The sequence below is a fragment of the Stegostoma tigrinum genome, chromosome 36 (genome assembly GCF_030684315.1).
Source record: "Stegostoma tigrinum isolate sSteTig4 chromosome 36, sSteTig4.hap1, whole genome shotgun sequence".
Classification (NCBI taxonomy): domain Eukaryota; kingdom Metazoa; phylum Chordata; class Chondrichthyes; order Orectolobiformes; family Stegostomatidae; genus Stegostoma; species Stegostoma tigrinum.
This window is the reverse complement of record NC_081389.1, coordinates 19,812,253-19,837,508: the sequence shown is the minus strand read 5'-3', so window position 1 is coordinate 19,837,508 and position 25,256 is coordinate 19,812,253. Positions and strand designations below refer to the sequence as shown.

The 25,256-nt window shown below is 42.4% G+C and overlaps 1 protein-coding gene across 5 annotated transcripts in view; it reads right to left on the bottom strand.

Annotated features, from left to right (window-relative positions):
* pstpip1a (proline-serine-threonine phosphatase interacting protein 1a) overlaps positions 1-25,256 on the bottom strand; it is a 113,380-nt gene that overhangs the window by 70,514 nt on the left and 17,610 nt on the right. For all 5 annotated transcript variants that reach the window (XM_048520456.2, XM_048520457.2, XM_048520458.2 and 2 more), the window contains exons 2-3: positions 15,729-15,829; positions 13,712-13,786 (exon numbers count right to left, since the gene is read on the bottom strand). In XM_048520456.2, the coding sequence (XP_048376413.1) occupies positions 13,712-13,786; positions 15,729-15,829 (176 nt within the window). The remainder of the gene's footprint in view (positions 1-13,711; positions 13,787-15,728; positions 15,830-25,256) is intronic.

Below are 25,256 nucleotides of genomic sequence, written 5' to 3'. Positions count from 1 at the left end.
GGTCCCCCAGGATCTTTCTGTTTCAATGAAATTCATAGATCATAGAATCCTTACAGCCTAACAAGTCCACACTGACCCTCACAGCATCCCACCCAGAACCCATCACCCTTTAACCCTGTAAACTACACACTCCTGAACACTACAGGCAATTTAGCATGCCCACCTAACCTGCACATCTTTGGACTGTGGGAGGAAACCCACGCAGACACAGGGAGAATGTGTAAACGCCGCACAGTCGCCCGAGGGTGGAATCAAACCCATGGTCCTGGTGTTGTGAGGCAGCAGCGCTAACCTCTGTGCCACTGTGCTGTCCCAACTACAATGAGAATAAATTTGCCTCTTATTCTACTAAACATCTGCAGATTCAAGTTTGGCCTTCACAACTGTTCCTAATAAGGCAACCAGTTTGTGCCAGATATTAATCTGGTAAATCTGCTGACACATTTACGCCAATGTAGAAAAGAATTCTGCATTTTCAGCAGGAAGAAGAGAACTCCAGCAACTCAATCCAAAACAATCCGCCTCACAAAGACTAGTATAAACGGAGGAAGTTTCTGCTGACTTTTGTTGGTAACCACAGGGCATATGGTTGCTTACCACAAACTACGGGCACGTGTACATGGCATGTCCCTGGGGCTAGCTTGAAAGTGAGCCTTGGGTCAACTCAGCTGTTGCATTTGCAAAGGCAGCTCCCAAATGTCGGCACAACATCGAGGGCCGAAGGGCCTGTACTGTGCTGTAATGTTCTATGTCCTAAATCTGCAATGGAGCAAGGGTGGCAAGTGCAGAGGAACACCTCCAGTTTTTTAAATAAATTATTTCAGGGGGGTGAGGGTATTACTGACTAGGTCAACAGTTATTGCCTAATTGAGAGTCAACCACATTGCTCTGGGAATGGAGTCATATGTAGGCCAGACTAGATACGGCTGGCAGTTTCCTTCCCCAAAATACATTTGTAAACTAGCTGGTTTTCCCCCCTGAAAATTGCTTAAAAGTCATCACAACACTCTTAATTCCAGATTTTTATTGAATTCAAATTCCACCATCTGCCATGGTGGGCTTCAAACCCAGGTCCCCAGAATATAACTTGCATCTCTGGATTAACAGTCCAGCGATAATACCACTAGGCCATTGTCTCCCATAATCCTAGACAAAACAGATTGCAATGGCTCAAGAAGTCAGCTCACCATCACTGTCTCAATGGCAAGAAACATTCACTTTGCCTGTGATGGCCAATTCCTATGAATGGCCAGGTTGAATTGGACTTGCTCACTTTACTGGCAGTGGTCTTCACCTCAGGCGAGTACAGGAGATGTGGGGGTTGGGGATGGTTGAAATTGTATTGTTATATATTAAAGACAGGAACAACAGTGTTATGTGTAAATATTTTTTCAGGGATCATTTAGTAGAACATTTCATAGCTGCATTTGCAAAGCATGTAATGTAGAACAATCGGTAAAGACTGATCTAGTGGAGTCTGACTCAGTTCCACTTCCTTCCAAGCAGCCTGCAGAATTAAATAGATAGAGTTCTCTTTTCTTCAATTTCAAAGTATGATTATTCAGGCATCAAAGAAGTCATGTCAACATGTCAGGAGGCCTTAGAAGTGCTCTGAATCAGGTTTAATTGCTGGTCGCTGGCTGTCACGTCGTATGCGGTAAAACAAACAGGGCTGAAGTAGGCCTTGGACAACCTAGGGATCCTAAAATAGGATTTATCTCATTATCAAATTATATGAGGCTACGTGTATTTTGTGCTTTAAAGTGGCTCAAGGGCAGTCTAAAAATAATTCACAGGCCAATGTAAGAGGCGGTCAAGTGTGAGTTCTCTATTATTTCCATGCTTTAAGCTTACATTCAGGTCCATCATGTAGCAATTTCCATTTTGAAAATTTGTGCATCTGCTACATAAATGAGGAATGGAAGTAATGCAATGACTAATAAACGTGACTGGTATATTTGGTTCCACAGGCGCAAAGTCTGTCTATTATTACCATTTGGGATTGGGGTTGATAGATACCAGACAGACAGGCTGTCAGAAAACATTAACTTTTATGGAAGACATCTGCAAACTATACTGAGGATGGGGCTTTATAAAGGATGACCAGATAGCACCATCTCCCATTGGATCTGGTAGTCATGTGATCAAAGATGCAAACTATCTCAGTTGCATTTTCATATCAACCCTTTACACCACCATTCAGTTTTGAAAGAGGCTTGACAGGGTAAATACGGAGAGGACACTTCTCATGGCAGCAGCCAGGACCAGACTGCATAGTTTCAGAACAAACAGGTGCCAATTTCAGACTGAGATGAGGAGGAATTTTGGCTGTCAGATGGCCGTGAGTACATGGGACTCCTTGCTAATAAGAGCTGAGGGGGCAGAGTCCTTGAGTATATTTAAGGCTGAGATAGATAAATTCTTGATCAGTTGGGGAATCAAGGGTTATTGGGGACGTGCAGGAAAATGGATGTGAGGAATGTCGGATCAGCCATGACCCTATTGAATGGCGGAGCAGGTTCAGGGGGCCTAATGACCTACAACTGTCCCTATTGACTGCCACACTGCAGAATGAAATAGCTCATGGAATCTTTGAGTCCTCCCAGCATTCTGGCCAACATTCCTCCTACAGGCAACACCAGATTGTTTGGAGAGTGTAGGATCTTGCTGTGTGTAAAATGGTTGGCAATGGTCACTTCAAGGTGCCCAAAACACATGATAGAACGCTTTGCAAATAATTTCATCAGGAGATGGTAATATTCTGGCAGCTCTGAGAGAAAATAAGGAGAGAGGAAGTGGGTGCCATCAATTATCAGGTTTTCCTCAAACTCTTCCTGGCAGCTAGTTGAAGAGGGACATTGCCACATGCCACTGGAATTCTGGCAATTCACATTTTTGCAGCACTGAAACACAACAGAACAGAAGGGTTTCAATGCAGTTGCACATGTCGAGTCACACACTGAACAGCATTATGCCAATGTATCATGGCCGGAATTGACACAATATTCAAAGTGTGGCCTCGACCAAAGTGTTACCTTAATGTGTTCAACTTAATCCCCTTGATTCAGTGACATAACCTTCAATTTTGCCATTCTGATTATTTCCTGTTTGGCAATGAACAGACAAGACAAAGGAAAGGAAGTCAGAACAAAGCCATCTGGAACAAGAATGGGTGGCAAAGAGCAAGAGCTGGACCCCAGAGTGGCCAAATTCATGGTATATACATGGAAAAATCTTTGCTGAGGACCTGCTCATTCTCGGCAATGCTGTCACTTCCTAAAGAGCTGCAGCAATAACCACAAACTGCCTTCATCAATCATTTTTAGAGCAGATAGGACAGGAAGTGAACACATACCCTGCTCAAGAAATGTTCTGTTGCTAAAAGTTGACTCACTTGCAATGTGCTGAACAACAGCACATTTAAAAAAATCAAACTCAAGTTGTTACCAAGAAGGGGGGAGCCATAAACTGGTTCAGTACAAGTTCTAGTAATCTGCATATGTGCAGACAAAAAGCTAACGTTTTGATTAGAAATGTTTACTTGTGTTCAAACTTCCATTTCATTGCTGATCCAGCAGTGCTCTAACTACTCATGACAACAATTTGCTTCATAAGGGCAGGAGTGTGACAGCATTCATTGATGAACTGCTCTGTCATAAAAGCTTCAAAATCTAATTGGTGTTGAGTAAATGCAGGCTCAGATTAGTAAGAGTTTAATTCTGGTTTGGTCAGGAAATGCAGATTGGAATATGTTCATTATTTTCAGGTTTCCGAGTCCAGCAGTTAAAAATTGCCCATCTCTAATAAAAGCAGGATTTCTGCAGTGTGCTGGAGAAATTATTTCTCGTTAGGAGAAGATTTGGTCTGGGATGCTTAACTGTAAACACGTGCAGGTTAGGTGGATTGGCCATGCTAAATTGCCCTGTCACGTCTCGGCCATTTTCTCCACCTCTGAGCCACAAGAGCCAAGTTCCACTCCAGCACTCAATTGTCCCAGAAGGCATGGCTGTAATGTAGTCAAACAGGTTGATTATCAGCCTGCAAACTCTTTCAATGTGCCCACAGTGGGCAGTCAGAGCGGGGGAGGTTCCTGGCTAGACTGAACAGTGTGGCAGCTGCAGCGCAATTAACTCCCCCACATTAAAAGAACTTCATGTTAAGGTTCTTGCGGCAATCTATATTCTATGGGAAGCACCCTGCTTGCTTCTAAGGATTGACAAATAAAGATTACGAATTTACTGAGTTTTTGTTCATAGTTGTTATGTCGTGTAACTTTGCGGTGAGTGAACCCCAGGTATAATTCCAATATTATTCAAAAGGTGGATTTAGACTGTCTGGGTAATTATATTCAATAAAAGGCACTAACTATTCATTGGGTCCCCGTGTGACTGCACCATGGTTTCTGTACATGGTTCGTATCTCATTATGCCCAGGGTCAAGTACAAGTGCTCAGAATGAACTGCAATTTCTAAACGTTAAGAGCTGGGAGATGTTAAAACCTGGACTTTGAGCTGAAGATCCAACTAGGCTGCGTTTTCTCATGTTCAGCTTTTTTCCCTAACTGCCCGATATTGGCCTCAACTACGTATATTATAATAGCTACCATCACTTCCGTTTTCTCTCTTGACAGCACAGACCCTGTCGTATAGAGTCTATAAGCTGGCTGCATTCCTGTATCTCAATCACTTAGTTTCCTTTCAATAAACTACTCCCTACTGTGCAAGGACCCTCTAAGCAAAGGCTGTCCCCTTGACTTGACTGAGGCCTGTTGACGACCATGAAAAACTTCCTTCCTTTCAAGAGAGCCTGATATCTCTAGCTGATAGGCAATGCACATAAAGGCAAAGCAAGGCAGGGATGCTGAACATCAAGGTAGGTTCATAGGGAATGAGGATTACAATGGCGAGCAAACACCCTGGAGATGCAGCCTGGTCCAGTCCATGTGTGTGTATCCCTGAGCACAGATTGTCCTTCTTGCAGCGGTACAATGAGTGCGCCCAGGGCACAGCACAGAGGTGCTGGAGTGTCCTGTAAGTGGGTTAGAGATTTGCCATGAGGATTCTTAGAGTCTGACACTGGTCTCCCTGCTGTAGGAAAGATGTTGTAAAACTTAAAGGGTGTCAGAAATGATTTACAAAGATGTTGTCAGGTTTGTAGTGTTTGAGCTATATGGATAGGCTGAATATGCTGGGGCCATTTTCCCTGGAGAATCTAAAGCTGAGGAGTGATCTTATAGAGGTTTATAAAGTCATGAAGGGCCTGGATTGGGTGAATAGCCAAGGTCTTTTGTCCTGGGCAGGGGAGTCCAAAACTAGAGGGTATAGTTTAGAGTGAGAAGGGAAAGATTTACAAGGGACCTGAGCAGCAACTTTTTCATGCAGAGGGTAGTGCGTGTATGGAATGAACTGCCAGAGGAAGTGGTGAAGGCTGGCGCAATTACAACATTTCAAATGCATCTGGATAGGTACATGAATAGGAAGGGTTTAGAACAGCATGGATGAGTTGGACCAAAGGATCTGTTTCCATGCTATACATCTCTATGAACCTATGACATATTGGAAGCCAATGTCCATGGACATAGGGTGCATGTTACTGGTGCCCATGGACCATACCCTAACATGTTGGCACCTGGTAACCAATAGAGAGGTCCTCTGGGGCAGTTTGCAAGCTGGATATGTCAGGTATCCTCTGAGATTTCCATGTTGAGTTTTCCCAATGTCTAGCCTATTTGGTGAATTTACTATGGTAGGAAGCTGAATATTAATGAGGCAAATGGACCATCAACAAAGCAGTAATCGTCCACAATTGACAATTCATCATTGCTCAGTGAGAAACTCAATGCATCACGTACGAAAAGCATAAAGGTACAAGATGCTCCTGGTGTTGGGCTTGGCCTTGATTCTGACACAAATCTTGCCATAGCTCACATTACTCATTCCCTGAAAAGGTTTTGTTCTTTGACTCAAAAGGGACAAAATTAGTAATAACAGCGTAAATCTATTTTTTTCCTTTCACATTTGTTAAGGTTTCAAATAGTTAAAACTAATCATTTGTGGCTACCAGACTAAATATTCTTCACTGGTTGGAGTTATACAGAAGAAAATGGTTGAGGTTGTTGGAGGTCAATCCTCTCAGCTCGAGGACATCTCTGCAGGAGTTCCTTTGGGTAGTATCCTAGGCCTAACCAGCTTCATCAATGACATTCCCTCCATCATAAGGTCAGAGGTGGGGATGTTTGCTGATAATTGTACAATACTCAGCACCATTCATGACTTGATAATGAAGCAGCTTGTGTCCAATTGCAGCAAGATCTGGACAATATGCAGATTTGGGCTGACAAGTGCCAAGTAATTGATATCTCTAATAAGAGAAAATTTTACCATCCATTTTGACATTCAGTGTCATTACCATCACTGAGTCCCTCACTACCAACAACCTGGTGTTACCATTCACCAGAAGCTGAACTGTATGAGGCATTTAAACACTGAGGCTAAAAAAACAGGTCAGAGGCCAGGAATATTGCAGCAAGTAACTCATTTCCTGACTCCCCAAACCTTCTATAACACACAAGCTAGGAATGTGATGGAATACTCCCTACATGCCTGGACGAGTGCAGGTCCAACAACTGTCAAGTGGTTTGACTCCATCCAGGACAAATCAGCCTGCTTCACTGACAGAACATCCACTCCCTCCACCACCCGATGCTCAATGCCAACAATATGTACCATCTCCAAGATTCATTGCAGAACTTCACCAAGGCTCCTTAGAAACCTTCCAAACACACAGCCACTATCATTGAGAAGGATAAAAGCAGGAGATAAATGGGAACGCTGAAGTTTGCAAGTTTCCCTCCAAGTCACTCAGCCTCCCGACTTGGAAATATATCATCGTTCCTTCAGTGTCACTGGGTCAAAATCCAGGAATTCCCTCTTCAAAGGGCATTGCGGGCCTACCTACAGTAAATAGGCTGCAGCAGTTCAAGCAGGCAGCTCACCACAATCTTCTCAATGGTGACTAAGAACAGGCAATTTAACCGTCCACAGCCAGTCACATCCACATTCCACGGATAAACCTTAAAACGTCACAGACTTCAAATTCAGATGACAGCCAGCCCTGAATCCTTGTCAGTATCACTTTCCACTCTGACTCCACTCCAGAGGCTTGATCAGGAAGATCCAGGCTGACATTCCCACGTGGTACTACAGGAGCACTGCACTGTTGCTGATGTTGGATTTTGAATGAAATGTCAAACCAAGGCCCCTTAGGGGTGGCCAGAAGCAGACTCTGCGGCAGTATCACAAAAAAAAACTATCTGATGATCGTCACAATGCTGCGTGTGGGGGCTGACATAGATACATTTCCTGGTTTGTGAGACAGGCCGATAAAAACTACAAAGTTGCAGGCAAAATAAAACAGATACATGCATAGAGAACTGCCAGAGTAACACTTTTGAAGAACTCACACAAAGCGTGGGCATTAAAGGGAAAGAGTGTCAAACTAATTTGGATTTCTTTAAGGAAGCAACAAGCAAGGTGACAAACAGGAAACCGTAGGTGTACTTGGATTTCCAAAAGGCATTTGATTAAGTGAGGTTACTAAGGATTGCTACACAACATAAAAGAACACATGGTTTATGGGGTAATATATTATCATAGATAAAGTACAGGCTAGCAAACAGGAAACAGAGAATAGCAATAACTGTGTCATTTTGGGATTCACAAACTGTAGTTAATAGAATATAATTTGGCTTACTACAAGTGTCTCAACTATTTACAATGTCTGTCAATGACTCAGATGGCAGAAACATAGAAACTAACAGCAAGAGTAGGCCACTTGGCTATTTAAGCCTTCTCTGTTATTCACTATGGTCAGGTTGATTTCCTTTCTCAGCTCCATTGTTCCTGCTATCCGTCACCCCTTGATGCCATTGATACATTTTTAAGATATAAATCTCTTCCTTAACTATATTAGGTGAGCCACCATCCAAAACCTTCAATGTTAGAGAATTCCAAAGCTTGACCAACCTCCAAGTGAAGAAATATTTCTTCATCTCTGAAATATCTCAACAGAGGCTAGTATTCCAATCACCAAGTCACTCTTCATTTGTATGTGCATAGTACTTGGTACTGTTCTGGCTTCATCAGAGCGAGCTCTGAACAGAAGTTGTGAACAGAATCTCTGAGACACCTGTTTATATCTGTCAGCCAAAGCTCCTTGAGTGGACCAGGTTAACCACCCTAAAACAGGGAACTCATGTTCTCTGAGGTCCACCTGGCTGATCTCGTTATAATCACGACAATCTCAGTCCTAAATGGCCAACTCCCATCCAGGAGAAACATCCTCCCTGCATCAAGCCTGTCTGTCCGTATTAGAATTTTACACATTTCAATCAAGTCCCATCTCATCCTTCTGAGCCGAGTGAATCCAGGCCAGTCAAACCACTCTCTCCTTACAGATTGTCGGTGTCCTGTTATCCTTGCTATTAGCCAAGTGAATGCCTGCTGCACTCCCACCAGGGCAAGTATATTCTCTCTCAGGCCAGGCCAAAATCGTACACAGTACTCCAAGTCCAGTATCTCCAAGGCCTCGTATAATTGCTGGAATGCATCCCTATTTCTGAACTCAAACCGGCATCCCATTTGCCTTCCTTATTGCTTTCCACTCCTGCCTGTTTAGCCTGCCAGGGTCACCCATATCAATCTCTCTGTACATCCCTTTGTATTTCAATGGGAAAAATATATTTACTGAAATGCCCAAGATAGGAAGGAAGGTGTGACGTCAAGAGAAGGTAGAATCTGCAAAAACGTCGGATTGAAAGTGAGTGGACAAAAATTTGTCATTTGGAATATAATGTGGAAAATGGTGAACTTGTTCACTTTGGTACAAAGAATAGGAAAGCTGTACACTAATGGAGATAGATTGCAAAACTGAGGTCCAGGGAACCTGGACATCCTGGTGCATTAATCACAAAGGTCAGTCCACACTTACAGTAGATAGTACATTGCAGTTTGTTATAAGCAGGAATAGAATATAAAAGTACAGAAGTTTTACTGCAGCTGCACAGAGTGCTGCCTTGATGAGACACATCTGAAGTGCTTTGTGCAGTTTTGGTCTCTTTACTTTAAAAAGTATACGAACGTGTTCAGAGAAGGTTCATTTGACTCAGTTCTGGAAATGAAGGGCTTATTGTATGAAGAATGGTTGAACAGGCCAGACGAATACCCATTTACAGTTAGAACATATGTGATCTTGAGGGATCTTTATTGGGTGGATGGGTGAAGATGGATTCTTCTTATGGGATAGACCATCACTATGGGTCAAAGTTTAAGAATAAAAAGGTATGCTTTTTAAGAGATGAGGAAAAATTTATTTCTCTCAGGGATTATTTAATATGGCATTCTGTTTTCAAGAAAGCATGGAGGTTGGGTATTGAATTTATTAAAGGCTGAGTTAGACAGATCTTTGATTGGCAGGGGAATGAGTCCAGGATTACAGGGGCAAACAGGTGGGAAAGCAGAGTTGAGATCACTATCAGAGCAGCTTCAATCTTATTAAATAGTGTCGAAGCCTCAAAGGGCCCAATGGCATACTCATGCTCTTAAGAGTTTCTTCTAAATAGTTCAGCCCCAGCCAGGCTTTAGACAATGATAAATTCTTACAGCATGGTTAACAAAGTGAGTTGAAACAGCAGAGTCAATGGTATCTAGAAACAGTCTAGTCAACATTAATTTTGTCCACTGTAGACTGACAAGGCATATCCCTTAGATTTAATACAATAAATGTTTAAAACTTGAAAACCAGAATGTGTATATGTATCACATTAGTCAATGAATAATATTGAGTTTAAACCAAAAACCTTTTATCTGATAATATCGGTAGAAATGATCAACCATGTTGTTATGTTAATTAACTTGCTTACCTAAAACTTGCCATTAAAACAGAAACATTAAACCATTTGAAAATAACCAAGCTAATTTTGACATTAAGATAACAGGGAAGATAATTTGGTTGTTGTGTACTATGAATATACACAACAGATTCTTATACATTCCCTCCCTAAGGGCATTATGGGTCAAGTTACACAAATGGATTGCAGTGGCTCAAAAAGGCAACTCATCACCACCTTCTCAAAGGCAGTTAGGGACGGACAATAAATACTGGCCCAGACAGTGACACGTATATCCCAGAAGTGAATATAAAAAAAGTTCACACTCAACTGCTCCAGCATTGTACCTTCAGTTACCCCGATTCCAAACTTTGGAATTCTCTTTCCACACATCTCCATTTCCCACTATAACACAAGAAATAAGAGCAGGAATAGACCTTTCAGCCCATCATTCACTATGACCATGGATGGTATTGGGCTTCAACTCCACTTTTCTGACCCCTCCCATATCCTACAATTGTAAATATTTGTTCATCCCAGTCTTAAATATAGAATATTCAATAGCTGTTTTCCTCATTTTAGACACTTCTTGAAATTCTGCCATTTTGACCAAGTTTATGCTCATCTGATGTAATATCTCCTCATATGCTCACTGTGACACCGAGAGGTAGTACATCATGTTAAAGATGATACTGTAAAACTATAAAATTGTTGTTATTTAAATTGCTGAGTCATTTTTACCTTAATCTCCCCCAACCATCCTTCTGTCCCCATCAAAGAACAGATATCTTAAAACTTCTGGGTTAAGATGTTTGGGTATTATACTAATAAGGAACAGATTTGTAGCGTGATATTCCTGAGTCTACTATTTCCATAAAAGGTGCTAACCTCAAATATGACAATGAATAAAGGGTTTACATTGAAAAGGTGGTTAACCCACTTATCACATAGGTCATTAAGGTTGTTTAGGATACGCTGGGTTTGCATTCCCTTGAATATAGATGATTAAGGGGTGAGCCTAATTAAAGTGATTAAAGAATTAATAGTTTCTCTATATTTGCAATTTTCCCTGGTATTGGGGAAGTGGGAGCATGGTGGCTGGGGGTAGGGTAGTTGGATTTCAGCACAAAGGATTGGAACATTAAGGTCAGAGCTAGGGTGTTTTTTTCCCCCTTTGTTCATGGATTTAGGCCAGCAGTTATTGCCTATCACCAAAATTCCTTGAGATGTTGGTTGTGAATCACCTTCTTGAACAGCTACAATCCAGTGTAGGAGCACTCACGGTGCTATTAGAAAGGGAATTCCAGGATATTGACCTGATAATTGTAAAGGAATGGCAACATATTTTCAAGACAGGATGCTGAGTGGCATGGAGGGGGAACTGCAGGCGGTGTTGTAACCATGCATCTGATGCCCTGATCCTTCTAGGTGTTATGTGGTCTTAGGTTTGAAAAGGTGCTACCAAAGGGGTCTTAGCGAGTTATTACAGTGCATTCTGTAGATAGTACACACTGTTGCGACTGTGAGTCAGTGGCGAAGGGGTAAATGTTTAAGCTAGTTGATGGGGTACCAATCAGATGGGCTGCCTTCTCCTGGATAGTGTCAAGCTTCTCAAGTGTTGTTTGAACTGTACCCATCTAGGCAAGTGGGGATTATTCCATCGCATTCCTGATTTGTGCCTTGTAGATGATGGACAAACTTTGGGGAGAGTCAGGAGGTGCTACTCGCTACAGGATTCTTAGCCTCTGACCTTGTTCAATGAGACTGAAGATAACAGGAACTGGTAAGAGATAACACAGTGTGGAGCTGGAGGAACACAAGCAGGCCAGGCAGCACCAGAGGAGCAAGGAAGTTAACGTTTTGGGCCTTACCATAGGCTGTTATGTGAGTGGAGTTATACTGAGTCATTCAGGTCTGCCAAGAGCAGGAATTAAGTAACTGCTGTTTCTGCCAAACAAGATATACATTTGAATGAAACATTCAGGATTGCACACATGCATGGATAATTCCAAATAAGGCATATACCACACAGAGACCTTCATATGAAGCAGCCCAAAAGCCTCTGATTTTTCAGCATAACTTCGAAGATTAACGCTGCAAGAAATACCCTACATCAGGAGGCATGGTGAAGATGTCAAGCACAGTTTTGCCAGCTGCCAACTCTCCTGGATAATAACGTTTAGGTTTAGTTACAAAAATCAGGGTCATGAATGACAGTGATTGAGATATCACTAGTAGTTAAGAGTGTTTGTTATTTGTTTAAGTATTTAATAAATTAATTATGTTTATAGAGCTCTAAATATCTCTGCTGTATATTCACCTATGTACATACTGTTGTCTCTCAGAGATGGTCAGCAACCTTCTCTAGCAACTAGTATTTACATGCCTGGTCTAGTTAGTTCCTGATTAATGATACCTCCAGAACATTGATAGCAGGAAGATTCTGCAGAAGTGCTACTGAATGTCTAAAGGAAGAATGTTTAGATTAACTTTTCTTTGAGATGGCTATGCCTGGCACAAATGTTGGTTGCCACTTTCCAGCCCAAGCCTGTATGTTGTCCATGACTTGCTGCATTTGGACATGGACTGATTCAATACCTGAACGAGTCATAAATGGTGCTGACCAGGTGCTAATCCTCACAGAACTTGCCCATTTCTGACCTTATGTTGGAAGAAGCAGCCTGAAGATGGTTAGGTCTAACACACTGCCCTGAGAAACTACTACAGAGATGTCCTGTAGCTGAGGTGATGGGTCCTCCAACTAGAGCTACCTTCTTCCTTTGAGTTGGATATAACTCCAACCGGTTCAGGAAGGTTGTTAGGAAACAGTTATTCACACAAAGGATAGTAAAAAAATCTGAAATTCTCCCCTAAAATGCTGGCAGCCTGTTGAAAATTTCCAAATGGGAAATTGATAAATCTTCATTGGCGCTTTTACAGATTACACAATCGATGCAGGTTAGTAGAGTTAAGATACAGCTCAGCTATGATCTAACTAAATGGTGGTACAGGTTCAAGGTGCTGAATATCCCAGGCCTGTTTTATAGAGTCACAGAGCCATACAGCATGGAAACAGACCATCCAGTCCACAACGACTATTGTCCCAAACTAAACTAGTCCCACCTGCCTGCGTTTGGCTCATATCCTTCCAAACCTTTCTGTTCATGAACTTATCCAAAAGCCTTTTAAATGTTGTAACTATGACTGCATCCACCACTTCCTCTGGAGGTTCATTCCACACAATCTCTTTGTGAAAAGTTGCCCCTCATGCCCTTTTTAAATTTTTCTCCTCTCACCTTAAAAATATGCTGTAGTTTTGAACTCCCCCACCATAGAGAAAAGACCCTTGTCATTCACCGTATCTACGACGCCCCCCACAAGGTTTTATAAACTTCAATATTTGACTCCTCAACCTTCTTCACTCCAGTGAAAAAGATCCCAGTCTTTCAAGTCTGTTTTTACAGATCAAACCCTTCATTCCAGGCAACATCCTGATAAATCTTTTCTGAACCCTCTCCAGTTTAATACTATCCTCAGTGTAATGGGGCAATGAGAACTGCACACAATATTCCAGAAGAGGCCTCACCAACACATCTCAATTCCTTTTCACGCAATGCAACATTCCTCCAATGACTTCCCCTCAAACAAGATCAACAGATTTCTCTACCTGTTACATTCTATATGGGGAATTCCAATCCAAGATTACAAAATCCATGAAATAACAGCTTAAAGTAGCAGCCAACAGAGAGCAAACAGACACCAATAAACACTCCAAATATTTTCCATTTAACACTACATGGCAACACTTTAAAGATACACACTTACTTTATCTCCATTTGACCTCCAGCTTTGCGGGCAATATGGACCAGCTCCTTCCCATATTTTTCTTCTGCATATGCCCTGCACAAAACACAAAATGTTTCATTCATTGCTATCAGGAATTTTGGAGAATGAATAGTCCCTATAATGAAACACCTTTAATGCAGTCAAATATCCCAATAGCTACTTCACAGGAGTATATCCAGCCAATAGTCACACTTGACCAATGGGTAATCAAGGTTGCTTCGTTAAAGATGCGCCTTAAAAATCATGAGTTGTTTGGCGATGGAATTCTAGAGCTTGGGGCCAAGCCACTGACAATTGGCTGAAGAAAGTGGGGTTGGATTTTTTGAGGGGGTGGGGAAATGTTGTGTGAAAATGTATAATATGCCAAAGTTAGGGCAACAGAGATTGGTGTAGAGCAGACAATTGTTAAAGATTGGCAGGGGCAAGGTTACTTATAAAAGGGTGGCAATTTTGCAACCTCAGTGTTCCAGTGCAGGTGTCAATCACCCTAAAGATGACAAATGAATGGATTTTGGCAGCACGGCATTGTGTTTATAAAGTTATGTGTGAGCAGGAGGGAAACTGGAGTAAAATAGCAGTTTAGTGGGAACTGGGTTCTCATGGGCACTATAAGCTTGGCTTTGGCAGATGAAGGAGAGAGCCTCAAGTTTTATTCCAGGGCAATGGGAACTCTGGGAGTAAATTTGATTCTGTGAGACATGTGAGGGATATATGATGCGACCAACGTAGCTAATGGATGAGCTCAACCATGGTAACAAAAAAAAACCATGAAAACTTTGCATTTATGGTGGAGGCGAGAGTTCAAAGGTGACAGTTGGTAATGCAAGAATAAAAATATAGCTGGGAGCTAACTTTACATTCCAGGATAAATCTGGAACATGGAGTTGTTGTGGTCCCATTCAATCTTACAATGAATGAGCCCCATAAATGTTCAAACCCAAGCCCTTTGGATAAATTGAAACAAAGACCGACATCTTACCAAGAACAATAACTAGACTAAGAAAAAGACAAACCAAAAACCTGAATTACTGCAATTTTCCCAATCCAGTGACTCCAAACAAAAGGTATTGGGAAGTTGTGTTGAGGTTGTTCAGGACATTGGCAAGGACTCTTCTGGATTACTGCGTCCAGTTTTGACCCCCTAGTTATATGAAGAATGTTATTAAGCTGGAGAGGGTTCAGAAGGGATATACCAAGATGTTACCAGGTAGGGAAGGTTTGAATTATAACGAGAGGCTGGATAGGCTCGGACTTTTTTCACTTGAGCGTAGGAGGTTGAGAGCCTTATAGAAGTTTTTAAAATGATGAGGGGTATAGATAGGATTAATGGTAGGTGACTTTTCCCCAGGATGGGGGTTTTCAAGACTAGGGGGCACTTTTTAAGTTGAAAGGAGAGAGATTTAAAAAAACACATGAGACCCAAATGTTTTACACAGAGGGTGCTCACATGTGGAATAAACTTCCTGAGGAAGCGGTGGATGCGGGTACAATTACAATGTTTAAAAGACATTTGGATAAGTACATGAATGGGAAAGGTTTGGAGGGATATGGGCCAGGAGCAGGCAGATGAGACTTGTTTAGTTTGGGATTATGTTTGGCATAGAATGGTTGGACCAAAGGGTCTGTTTCCATACTGTATGATTCTATGATGTCAAATGGTGCAAAGATTAGGCTTAACCATGGTGCATATCACATATAATCCTCTGACATTTTCTGTTTCAGCTTGGCATGAAGAATAGATACATGTGTGTGGAAATATTAAACCTGGGTCCATTAGTGTTAATGGACAACTGTAAAATCCTGAGCAACTGCATCCCACCACCAGGCACCAAAGCTTCGGGAGGAACAGAGTGCAAAAAAGCTTAATTTCAAAGTAAATGTTTTGGGAGTTAGGCACATGGCGGAGGGTTCCAGTTCCTCAATGCTGCAGCTGTTCCTTCGTTTCCTGAACCAAAATAGTCGCTTCATAAAATCCAGGAACTCTGAAATTTTTTACCTCAGTCTCAGCAGTTCCTCCATGTCCTTGCACATTTTTCGGCCTTCCTGTAGCCGCTCCAGTAAGACCTCATGCCCAACGTAACTGGTAAATTCTGGGCACTGTGAAAACAACAGATGGAGTGGCATTAACAACGTGTCCGATTGCTAAAGGCCATTAACCCCAACACATATCTCAATGTCAGCACACCTCAGAATGGTATTTTGACAGTAACTTAATCCAGGTTCTCGACCACATTGCTTTTTCAGTTAATCTACCTTGTGGAAATGCTAAATGAAAGAGACATGAACTGCCAGAATTAGCTTCCTTCCTTCCTCAAGCTAATTGGCTCAGTGGTTAGCACTGGTCAGGGCAGCACGGTGGCTCAGTGGTTTGCACTGCAGCCTCACAGCGCCAGGGACCCAGGTTCAATTCCAGCCTCTGTGTGGAGTTTGCACATTCTCCCCGTGTCTGCGTGGGGTTCCTCCGGGTGCTCCGGTTTCGTCCCACAGTCCAAAGATGTGCAGGCTAGGTGGATCGGCCATGCTAAATTGCCCATAGCGTTCAGGGGTGTGTGGGTTATAGGGGGATGGGTCTGGGTGGGATGCTTCAAGGGGCGGTGTGGACTTGTTGGCCAAAGGGCCTGTTTCCACACTGTAGGGAATCTAATCTAATGTAATTGCTGCCTCACAGCACCAAGGACCCAGGTTCGCATTCACCCTCGGGTGACTGTCTGTATGGAGTTTGCACATTCTCCCTGTCTGCATGGGTTTCCTCCCAGAGTCTAAAGATGTGCAGCTTAGGTGGATTGGCCGTGCTAAAGTGCCCACAGTGTCCAAGGATGTGCAGGGTAGGTCAAAAATCGGCCATGGGAAATGCAGGGTAAAAAGGGATAGGATAGGTTGCGGAGGGGGGTGGGGGGTTGGGGGTCTGGGTGGGAGGCTATTCGGGGGGTCAGTATGGACTTGTTGGGCTGAATGGTCTGTTTCCACACTGTCGGGATACTATGGATAACGTCATAACAACTTACAGGCTTAAAAAATGCTGGCAGTGGCACATATTGTCTGTGTTTGAAAATTTAATTATTCAAAATTATGCAGAAAATAGGAGGAGTAGGCCATTTGGCCCTTCGAACCTGCTCCACCATTCAATACGATCACGGCTGATCATGCAATCTCAGTCCTCTGCTCCCACCATCGCCCTATACCCTTTGATCCCTAAAAGATATCTAACTCCTTGTAAATATTTGATGATTGGGCCTCGACCACTTTCTGTGCCACAGATTTCCACAGGCTACCACTCTCTAAATGGTAAAAATTCTCCTCAGCTCAGTCCGAAACAGCCTGACCTGGATCCTGAGACTGTCACTGCTGGTTCTGGATGCTTTGGTCATCAGGAACATCCTTCCTGCATCGACCCTGTCTAATCCCGTTCGAATTTTATATGTTTCTATGAGATCCGCCCCCATCATTTTTCTGAACTTGTGAATATAGTGCTAACTGATCTAGTCTTTCTTCACACATAAACATAGAAACACAAAACATTTAAAAATCAAGAAGGGGTAAGCCATTCACCATAATCATCCAACTCAATAGCCTGTTCCTGCTTGCCGCCGCCACCACCCGCCCCCCACCAATATCCTTTGATCAGTTAGGCCCAAGTGCTATATCCAACTTCACCTTGATATCGTGCAATGTTTTCAGGAGGTGAATTCCACAGGTTCACCACTCTCTGGGTGAAGAAATTGTTCTTTATCTCACTCATAAATGGTTTACCCCATATCTTTCAACTGTGGCACCTGGTTCAGGACTCCCCTATCATTTGGAACATCCTTGGAGCAGCTACCCTGCCTAGTCCTGTTGGAATTTTACCGGTTTTTGAGATTCTCTCCTCATTCTTCTGAATCCAGTGAATGAAATCCTAAACAATATTACCCCCTCCTCAAGTGCCTGTCCTGCCATCCCAGGAATCAGGTCAAAAATCATATGACACCAGATCATAGTCCAACAGGTTTATTTGAAAACACAAGCTTTCAGAGTCTAACTCCTTCTTCAGATGTGAAGAGAGGTTGTGTCAAACACAGAATTTGTAAGCAAAAGATAAAAGGGTCATAGAACTGATGCGAATTTATTGAGCAAACATCAGATAAACAGTTAAATCTCTAATCAGTTAGAACAGAGATGCAGGTTTCAATTGATTAATATGCAAATCCAAGAATTTAAGAATTTATTTCTCTTTCCCGAGATTCTAAAGGTTTATCAGTATACCAGAGGTGTGAGGCCTTGTTTAGAATCTGTCTGTTTTAACTTGGAGTCAGACTGGTTTTATTTCCAAAGTAGGAATTTGTAAAATGCTACATTGACTGTCTACAAATTGTATGGTTTTTGAACAAAATAGAATGTATTTCAAATTACAAATCTGCAAATGCAAATTTACTCATAGATTTGCGTGCGCGCGCACATGGGAAAAAGAGAAAGGAGAATAGAGAGTGAGAATGAGACTGTGTGAGCGTGTGTGCACATGTGTGCGTTAGTGTACGAGAGAGTGTGTGTGCACGTGTGAGTGAGAGCGTAGTGCGATGGGGTCACCCTGTAGTGCGACATGAACCCAAGATCCCAGTTCAGGCTGTCGTCACGGGTACTGAACTTAGCTATCAGCCTCTGCTCAGCAATATTGCAACGTTGTCTATACCGAAGTCCACCCTAGGAGGACTTTTACCCAAAGATTCGAAGCCAAATGTCTTTGACAGCTGAAGTGTTCCCCTACTGGAAGGGAACATCCCTGCCTGGCGATTGTTGCGCGGTGTCCATTCATCATAACGTCAGCATGGTTTGGCCAATATGCCGTGCGTCGGGGCATCCTTGCCTGCAGTGTACAAGATAGACAACATTGGCTGAGTCACATGAGTATCTGTCATGCATGCGGTGGATAGTGTTCTTGCGTATGATGGTAGCGTCCATGTCGATGATCTGATATGTCTTGCAGAGGTTGCTATGACAGGGTTGTACAGTGTTGTGGGCGATATTGTCCCGAAGGCTGGGTAGATTGCTGCGAGCAATGGTCTGTTTAAGGCTTGGCAGTTGTTTGAAGGTGAGAGGTGGAGGTGTGGGGAAGATCCTTGTGAGGTGATCATTGTCATCGATAATGTGCTGAAGGCTGCAAAGAATATGGCGTTGTTTCTCCGCTCCTGGGAAGCGCTAGATGATGAAGGGTACTCTATCAGTCGTATCCTGTGTCTGTCTTCTGAGGACGTCATCACGGTTTCTTGCTGTGGCACATCAGAACTGACAATTGATAAGTTGAGCATCATATCCCATTCTTATGAGGGCATCTTTCAACACCTTCAGGTGTCTGTCGCATTCCTCCTCATCTGAACAGATCCTGCGTATGCATAGGGCTTGTCCGTAGAGGATGGTGTTTTCCCAGGAATCAATCTGGTAAATCTTTGCTGCACTCCCTCTATAGCATTAACATCCTTCCTTAGATAAGGAAACCAAAACTGAACACAATACCACAGATGTGGTCTCACCAAGGCCTTGTACCATTGCAACAAGACATCCCTGCTCCTGTACTCGAATCCTCTCACTATGAGGGTCAACACACCATTCTTCTTCACTGCCTGCTGCACCTGCAATGCTTGCCTTCAGCAACTGGTGTACAAGGACATTCGGCTCTCATTGTACCTCCCTCTTTCTCAATCTGTCATCATTCAGATAATAAACTGCCTTCCAGCCTTTGTTCCAAAACTGGATAGAGTCACATTTATTCACATTATACTTCAGCTGCTATGCATTTGCTCACCTCACTCACCTTGACCAAATCACATTGAAGCAAGGAACAAAAACAGAAGTGAAAACAGAACGCAGGAATGATCACTGGAGCTGAAACATTAACCCTGATTTTTTTCCTTCACAGATGCTGCCAGGCCTGCTGAGATTCCAGCAACTTCTGTTTTTGTTCCCGATTTACAGCATCCGCAGTTCTTTCAAACTTCACACTGAAGCATCTCCACATCCTCCTCGCAGCTCACCCTTCCACTCAGCTTGGTGTAAATTTGGAGAGATTGCATTTTCCCTCAGCTAAATCATTATAATATAATGTGAGTAGCTGGGGTCCAAGCACTAATCCTTGTTGTATCTTACTGTTCACTGCCACTCAGCAATTCATCCGTTTATCCCAACTTTTTGTTTCCTGTCTGCCAACCAGACTCCATTCATGTCAGTACATTAACCTCAATTCCAAGTGCTTGAATTTTAACTTCTTCTTTGGGGTCTTATTGAAAATCTTCTGCAAGTCCAAGTAAGCCACATTCATTGGATCCCTTGATCAATTCAAATAGTAACATCCTTGAAAAATTCCAGTAGATTTGTACAGCATAATTTCCCTTTTGTAAATCCATGCCAACTCTGTCCAATCCCATCACTGTTTTCCATGTGCTCTGCCACTAAATTTTTTAACAATGGACTGTAGCATTTTCACCAATACCAATGTCAGGCTAACTGGTCTATATTCCCTGTTTTTACTCTACTGCTTGTTTTCAAATAGTGGCTTTACATTAGCTACCCTCTTACCCCTAGGAACTGTTCCAGAGTCTACAGAAACTTGAAATATGACCAACAATGCTTACAGTATTTCTAGGGCCATTTCCTTAAGTAGTTGGAATGTAGACTGTCTGGGTCTGAGTTGATTGTGTGGAGTTAGAGAAAATAAAATAAGATGCCAATTTAAATTGATCTCATTATTATGTGAGGGATGTGATGCACATGCGGGTGTGCATGTGTGTACATGAATGTGAGATGGCTACAGTATTTTACAGCATTTCTCTTCTCAAAATAATTTCCCACAATGATTTGAGATGTCCAGAGGGCAGCGGTAAGGTACTATAAATGTACAAGAACTTTTGTTACATACTGTTCCACTTTCCATTAATAAAGCCTACCATAATCACAGATTAGTTAATTCAGCACTGAGCAGTTATTGAGCCTGCTTCAGCTCCTTATAGTAATATTCAACAGCGGACATCCACCTACCCGTTTGTGGAGACGGAAACAGAAAGGAAAAATAGGGAAGTCACACACCACTTGGAGATACTTGAGGTTCTCCTCTCAAAATCACTAGTTTGTTTCATCAAGCTGCTTTCCCCCTAGCAACCAATAATGAAATCCAACCATGAGTCAGAAAAATATCAGGTTATTCACTTCTGTTACAACTTGTTCTTTAGAAAAATGACATTTTCCTTAACATATCGTGCATCTCCAGGTGCTTCAGATGCTGAATTGCTTTTGGAGCAAGTGGATATTGGCTTAAATGTCTCTCACTTGAAAGCTAGCTCCTATAATGTATATGGAGTGCCGCTTCACCAAAACTACCATTAAGTTTCACACAGAGGGTGGTGCGTGTATGGAATCAGCTGCCAGAGGAAGTGATGAAGGTTGGTACAATTACAACATTTAAAGGCATCTGGATGGGTACATGGATAGGAAGGGTTTAGAGGGATATGGACCAAATGCTGGAAAAATGGCATTAGATTAGTTGGGATATTTGGCCACATGGATGAGTTGGACTGAAGGGTTTGTTTCTGTGCTGTATATCTCAATGACTCATGTTGTAACCAATGTTAATTAGAGTATGATAAATTAGTAACTTTTTGCATTAACCATTAAAAATGCCTTACTGACCAATTCAAATGTGTTCAAACGATGGCGTGATCAGCAATCAACATTTCAAACATCAATACAAGCATATCAAAGATTAAGAGAAAATTTTGAAGTTAAGCAGAATTGTTTTTTCATGTATTTCCTTCCCCATCTCTCCAGCATAAGCTACAGCTTTTCACCCCAGCTGCTGCATGACTGCTGAGTCAGAGAAACAGGAATAGGTCACTCAGCCCTTCAAGCTCACATCACCATTCAATATCATTGCGGCTGATCCTCTTTCTCAATGCCATATCATCACTTTCTCTTCATATTCTTGATGCCTTTAATATTGGTCCACTTTGGCATTCACAATGTCCACACATGCCTACCTGCTGTTAGGAGTCACCAGGCTACAGATCAGCAACAGGACCTGCTTAACTCTGCATGAGGGTGAAGCTGGAGACCCTTGCAGTCTCAGGGACTCCGATGTTATTTTCGTGGGTATTCTCAATTACCAAGCCATCCATTTAAAAAAAAAAAATCTGAGAAAGGGGGGAAATGAGCAACAACTAAATTCTCTTGGAGATGAGTGAGGGAGCAAATCTCTCCACTCTTCTGAGATTGTGGAGGTCCACGCACTTAATATTCCACCATTGATTGTTGTTAATTGCATTTAATTTGGCAAGTGCAGCAGTGTAGGAATGTTACAGTAATGAAATCCTGAGTCACACAAAGAAAAAATTGTCTTACAACTGTGGTTTTATAATTGTCTCATCACTCGCTTTATTTTTAATCGGAGGCTGTTGCACAAACACTACTGCAGGAGCAGGAAGGGCAGGGTAACAGTGATGGACAATCCCACAGCTTAATAAGATGCAGATGGCTGCACATTCTGTGGGATAACTGAGTGTGTTCAGCTGCGCTGTCATGAAAAAATTACCAGAGACATCTTTTAACTGGGGACTGCCATTCGGGAACAAAGCTTGTAATTTAGCTCGCCACCATTATACACTGCACTGACACATTACTTTGGTCAACCTGTCAATGCCATTTATACTCCCATATGAGCATCTTCTAATCTTCATCCAACTTATCAATGCATCTCTCTATTTCTTTCTCCACCGTGTGTTTACCCAGATTCTTCTTTATACACATTAACATTACTTATCTCAACCACTCTGTGGTAATGTGCTCCATGGTCGCATCATTTATTATGTTATTTGTGGTCATCTTCTAGCTATGCTCCTAGTTCTGGTCTTCTCCAAAGTTATTTCCCTTTTTCTTTTCTCTTTTAATTCATAGGATGCGGGTGTGCCCACAAGACCAGGATTTTGGCTCACCTTTAATAGCCATTGAACAGGGTGGCTTGCTATAACATTTATCACAAACAAGTTTGGTCTTCTTATCAAAGGAAAGATATACTGCCAGTGGAGGCAGTCCCGAAATGTCTCACTGGTTTTATCCTGGATACAGAGTGATTTCCTTCTAAGGATAGTGGTTTGCACCACTTTCTCACAGCGCCAGTGACCCGGGTTCGATTCAAGCCTCGGACAACTGTCTGTGTGGAGTTTGCACATTCTCCCCATGTCTGTGTGGGTTTCCTCCGGGTGCTCCGGTTTCCTCCCACAGTCCAAAGATGTGCAGGGTAGGTAGATTGGCCATGCTAAATTGCCCACAGTGGCCAGGGATGTTTAGGTTAGGTGGGTTAGACATGGAAAATGTAGGGGAATGGATCTGGGTGGGATGCTTTTCGGAGGGGCAGTGTGGACTTGTTGGGCTGAATAACCTGTTTCCACACTGTAGGGACTCTATGATAGTTTGAGTAGGTTCTGAGGAAGGGTCACCAGACCCGAATGTTAACTCTGTTTTCTCCTTCACAGATGCTGCCAGACCTGCTGAGCTTTTCCAGAAACTTCGTTTTTGTTCCTGATTTACAGCATCCGCAGTTTTTCTTAAGTTTTTATTCAGCTTGTACTCATTGGAACGTAGAACAATAAGAAATCTTATTGAAATATTTATTATGCTGAAATGCTTGACAGGGTTGTGTGGAAAGGTTGTTTCTCCTTGGAGAAGATTCTAGGAGTAGAGGCAATAATCTGAGAGTAAGACATCATCCAGTTAAACTAAAGAGGAGGAAGATTCTTTTCTCAGAGGGTAGTGAATCTGTGGAGCTCTTTACTGCAGAGGGCAGTATGCAAAGCTGCAAAATCCAGATTTCTAACGATTAGGGAATTATTTATTTAGAGTGTAACAACATCTCTGAATAGGTTGGTTAGATAAATATTTGCTACTTGCTGCTATTGTTAATGTGAGATTGTCAAGAGAGGGAGAGAAGGCTTATCACATTGAATCAAACATATGCAGTGAAATGCATTTTGTCACCTTAAACACGTTCTAAGGTCTTGTGGTGCACTAGGAAGCAGCCCTGCTTCTGTATTATAGATAAAAAGGAACTGCAGATGCTGGAGAATCCGAGATAACAAAATGTAGAGCTGGGCGAACACAGCAGGCCAAGCAGCATCTTAGGAGCAGAAAAGCTGACGTTTTGGGCCTAGACCCTTGGTCTAGGCCCGAAACGTCAGCTTTTCTGCTCCTAAGATGCTGCTTGGCCTGCTGTGTTCGCCCAGCTCTACATTTTGTTATCTCGGATTCTGTACTAGCAGATCACAGTTCAAGTCTTATTCCAACAGCTGATAACCAAGGAAGGTATGTTCACAACATCAGCCAAATAGGTCAAGAATTCACCTACATAACATTGTAAACAATCCCCAGGTGGTAAGAGCAAGGGAGATTCCTGCTTGGCTGTGTGATGCCCATTGCTACGAGAATCCACAGCTCCACACTACAACAAGTGTGTAATAGTGTTCATTGCCACAGCAATTCAAAAAGACTCACCAAGTAAAATATAACACACAGGCCTACCTGGCTGTTTCCACGACGCCATCCAAATGTGCTCATTGGAATTGAATGCTAAAAATATTATTAAATAATTTTAGATCAGGGATCTAAACATAAAATCTCCCAGTTTGCAGACAATACAAAGCTGGGTGGGAGGATGAACTGTGGGGAGCACGCAGTGTGTGAGTGACCAAATGTTTAATGTGAGGTTCTCAGTTAGGTAGCAAAAAACAGGAACGCAGTTTATTATTTGAATGCTGATAAACTGGGAAAGCGGGAGGTACAATGAGACCTGTCTACCTTTTCACATCAGTCATTGAAAGTAACCAGCAGGCAGTGAAGAAAGCAAATGGCATTGTAGGCCGTCCAAGTGATTCCAGCACGGGAGCAGGGATGTCTTGCAGCAATTATACAGGAATTTGGTGAGACCACATCTGGAATAGCAAGTGCAGTTTTAGTTTCCCTATCAGAGCAAAGATATGCTGGCAATGGTGGGAGTGCAACAAAGGTTTACTTGCCTGTTTCCTAGGGTGACAGGACTGACATACGAAGGAAACTGAATTCACTGGAGTTCAAAATAACGAGGGCTGATCTCATAGGAATCTATAAAATTTGAACAGACTAGGCAGGGTGAACGCATTAATTTATTCCTGATGGCCAGGGTGTCCACAGCCAGGGGTCATGCTCTAAAGAGGTGGAGTAAGCCGTTTAGGACCGAGATGAGGGAGGTTTTTTTTCCACCTACTGAGTGTGGTGACCCTGTGGAATTCTCTTCAACTGAAAGCAGTTGAGGCCAAAACATTCAACATTTTCAAGAAGCAGCCAGATGTAGTTCTTAGGATTAAAAGGTATGTGGCAAAAGTGGGAACAGGGTATGGAGTGGGATGATCAACCACAATCATATTGAACAGTGGAGCAGGCTTGAAGGGCCAAAATGCCCATTGCTGTTTCTATTTCTATATCTTTATGAATGTTATTGGACAGAACTAGAGAGGAGGTCTTCAGCTTTAATTTT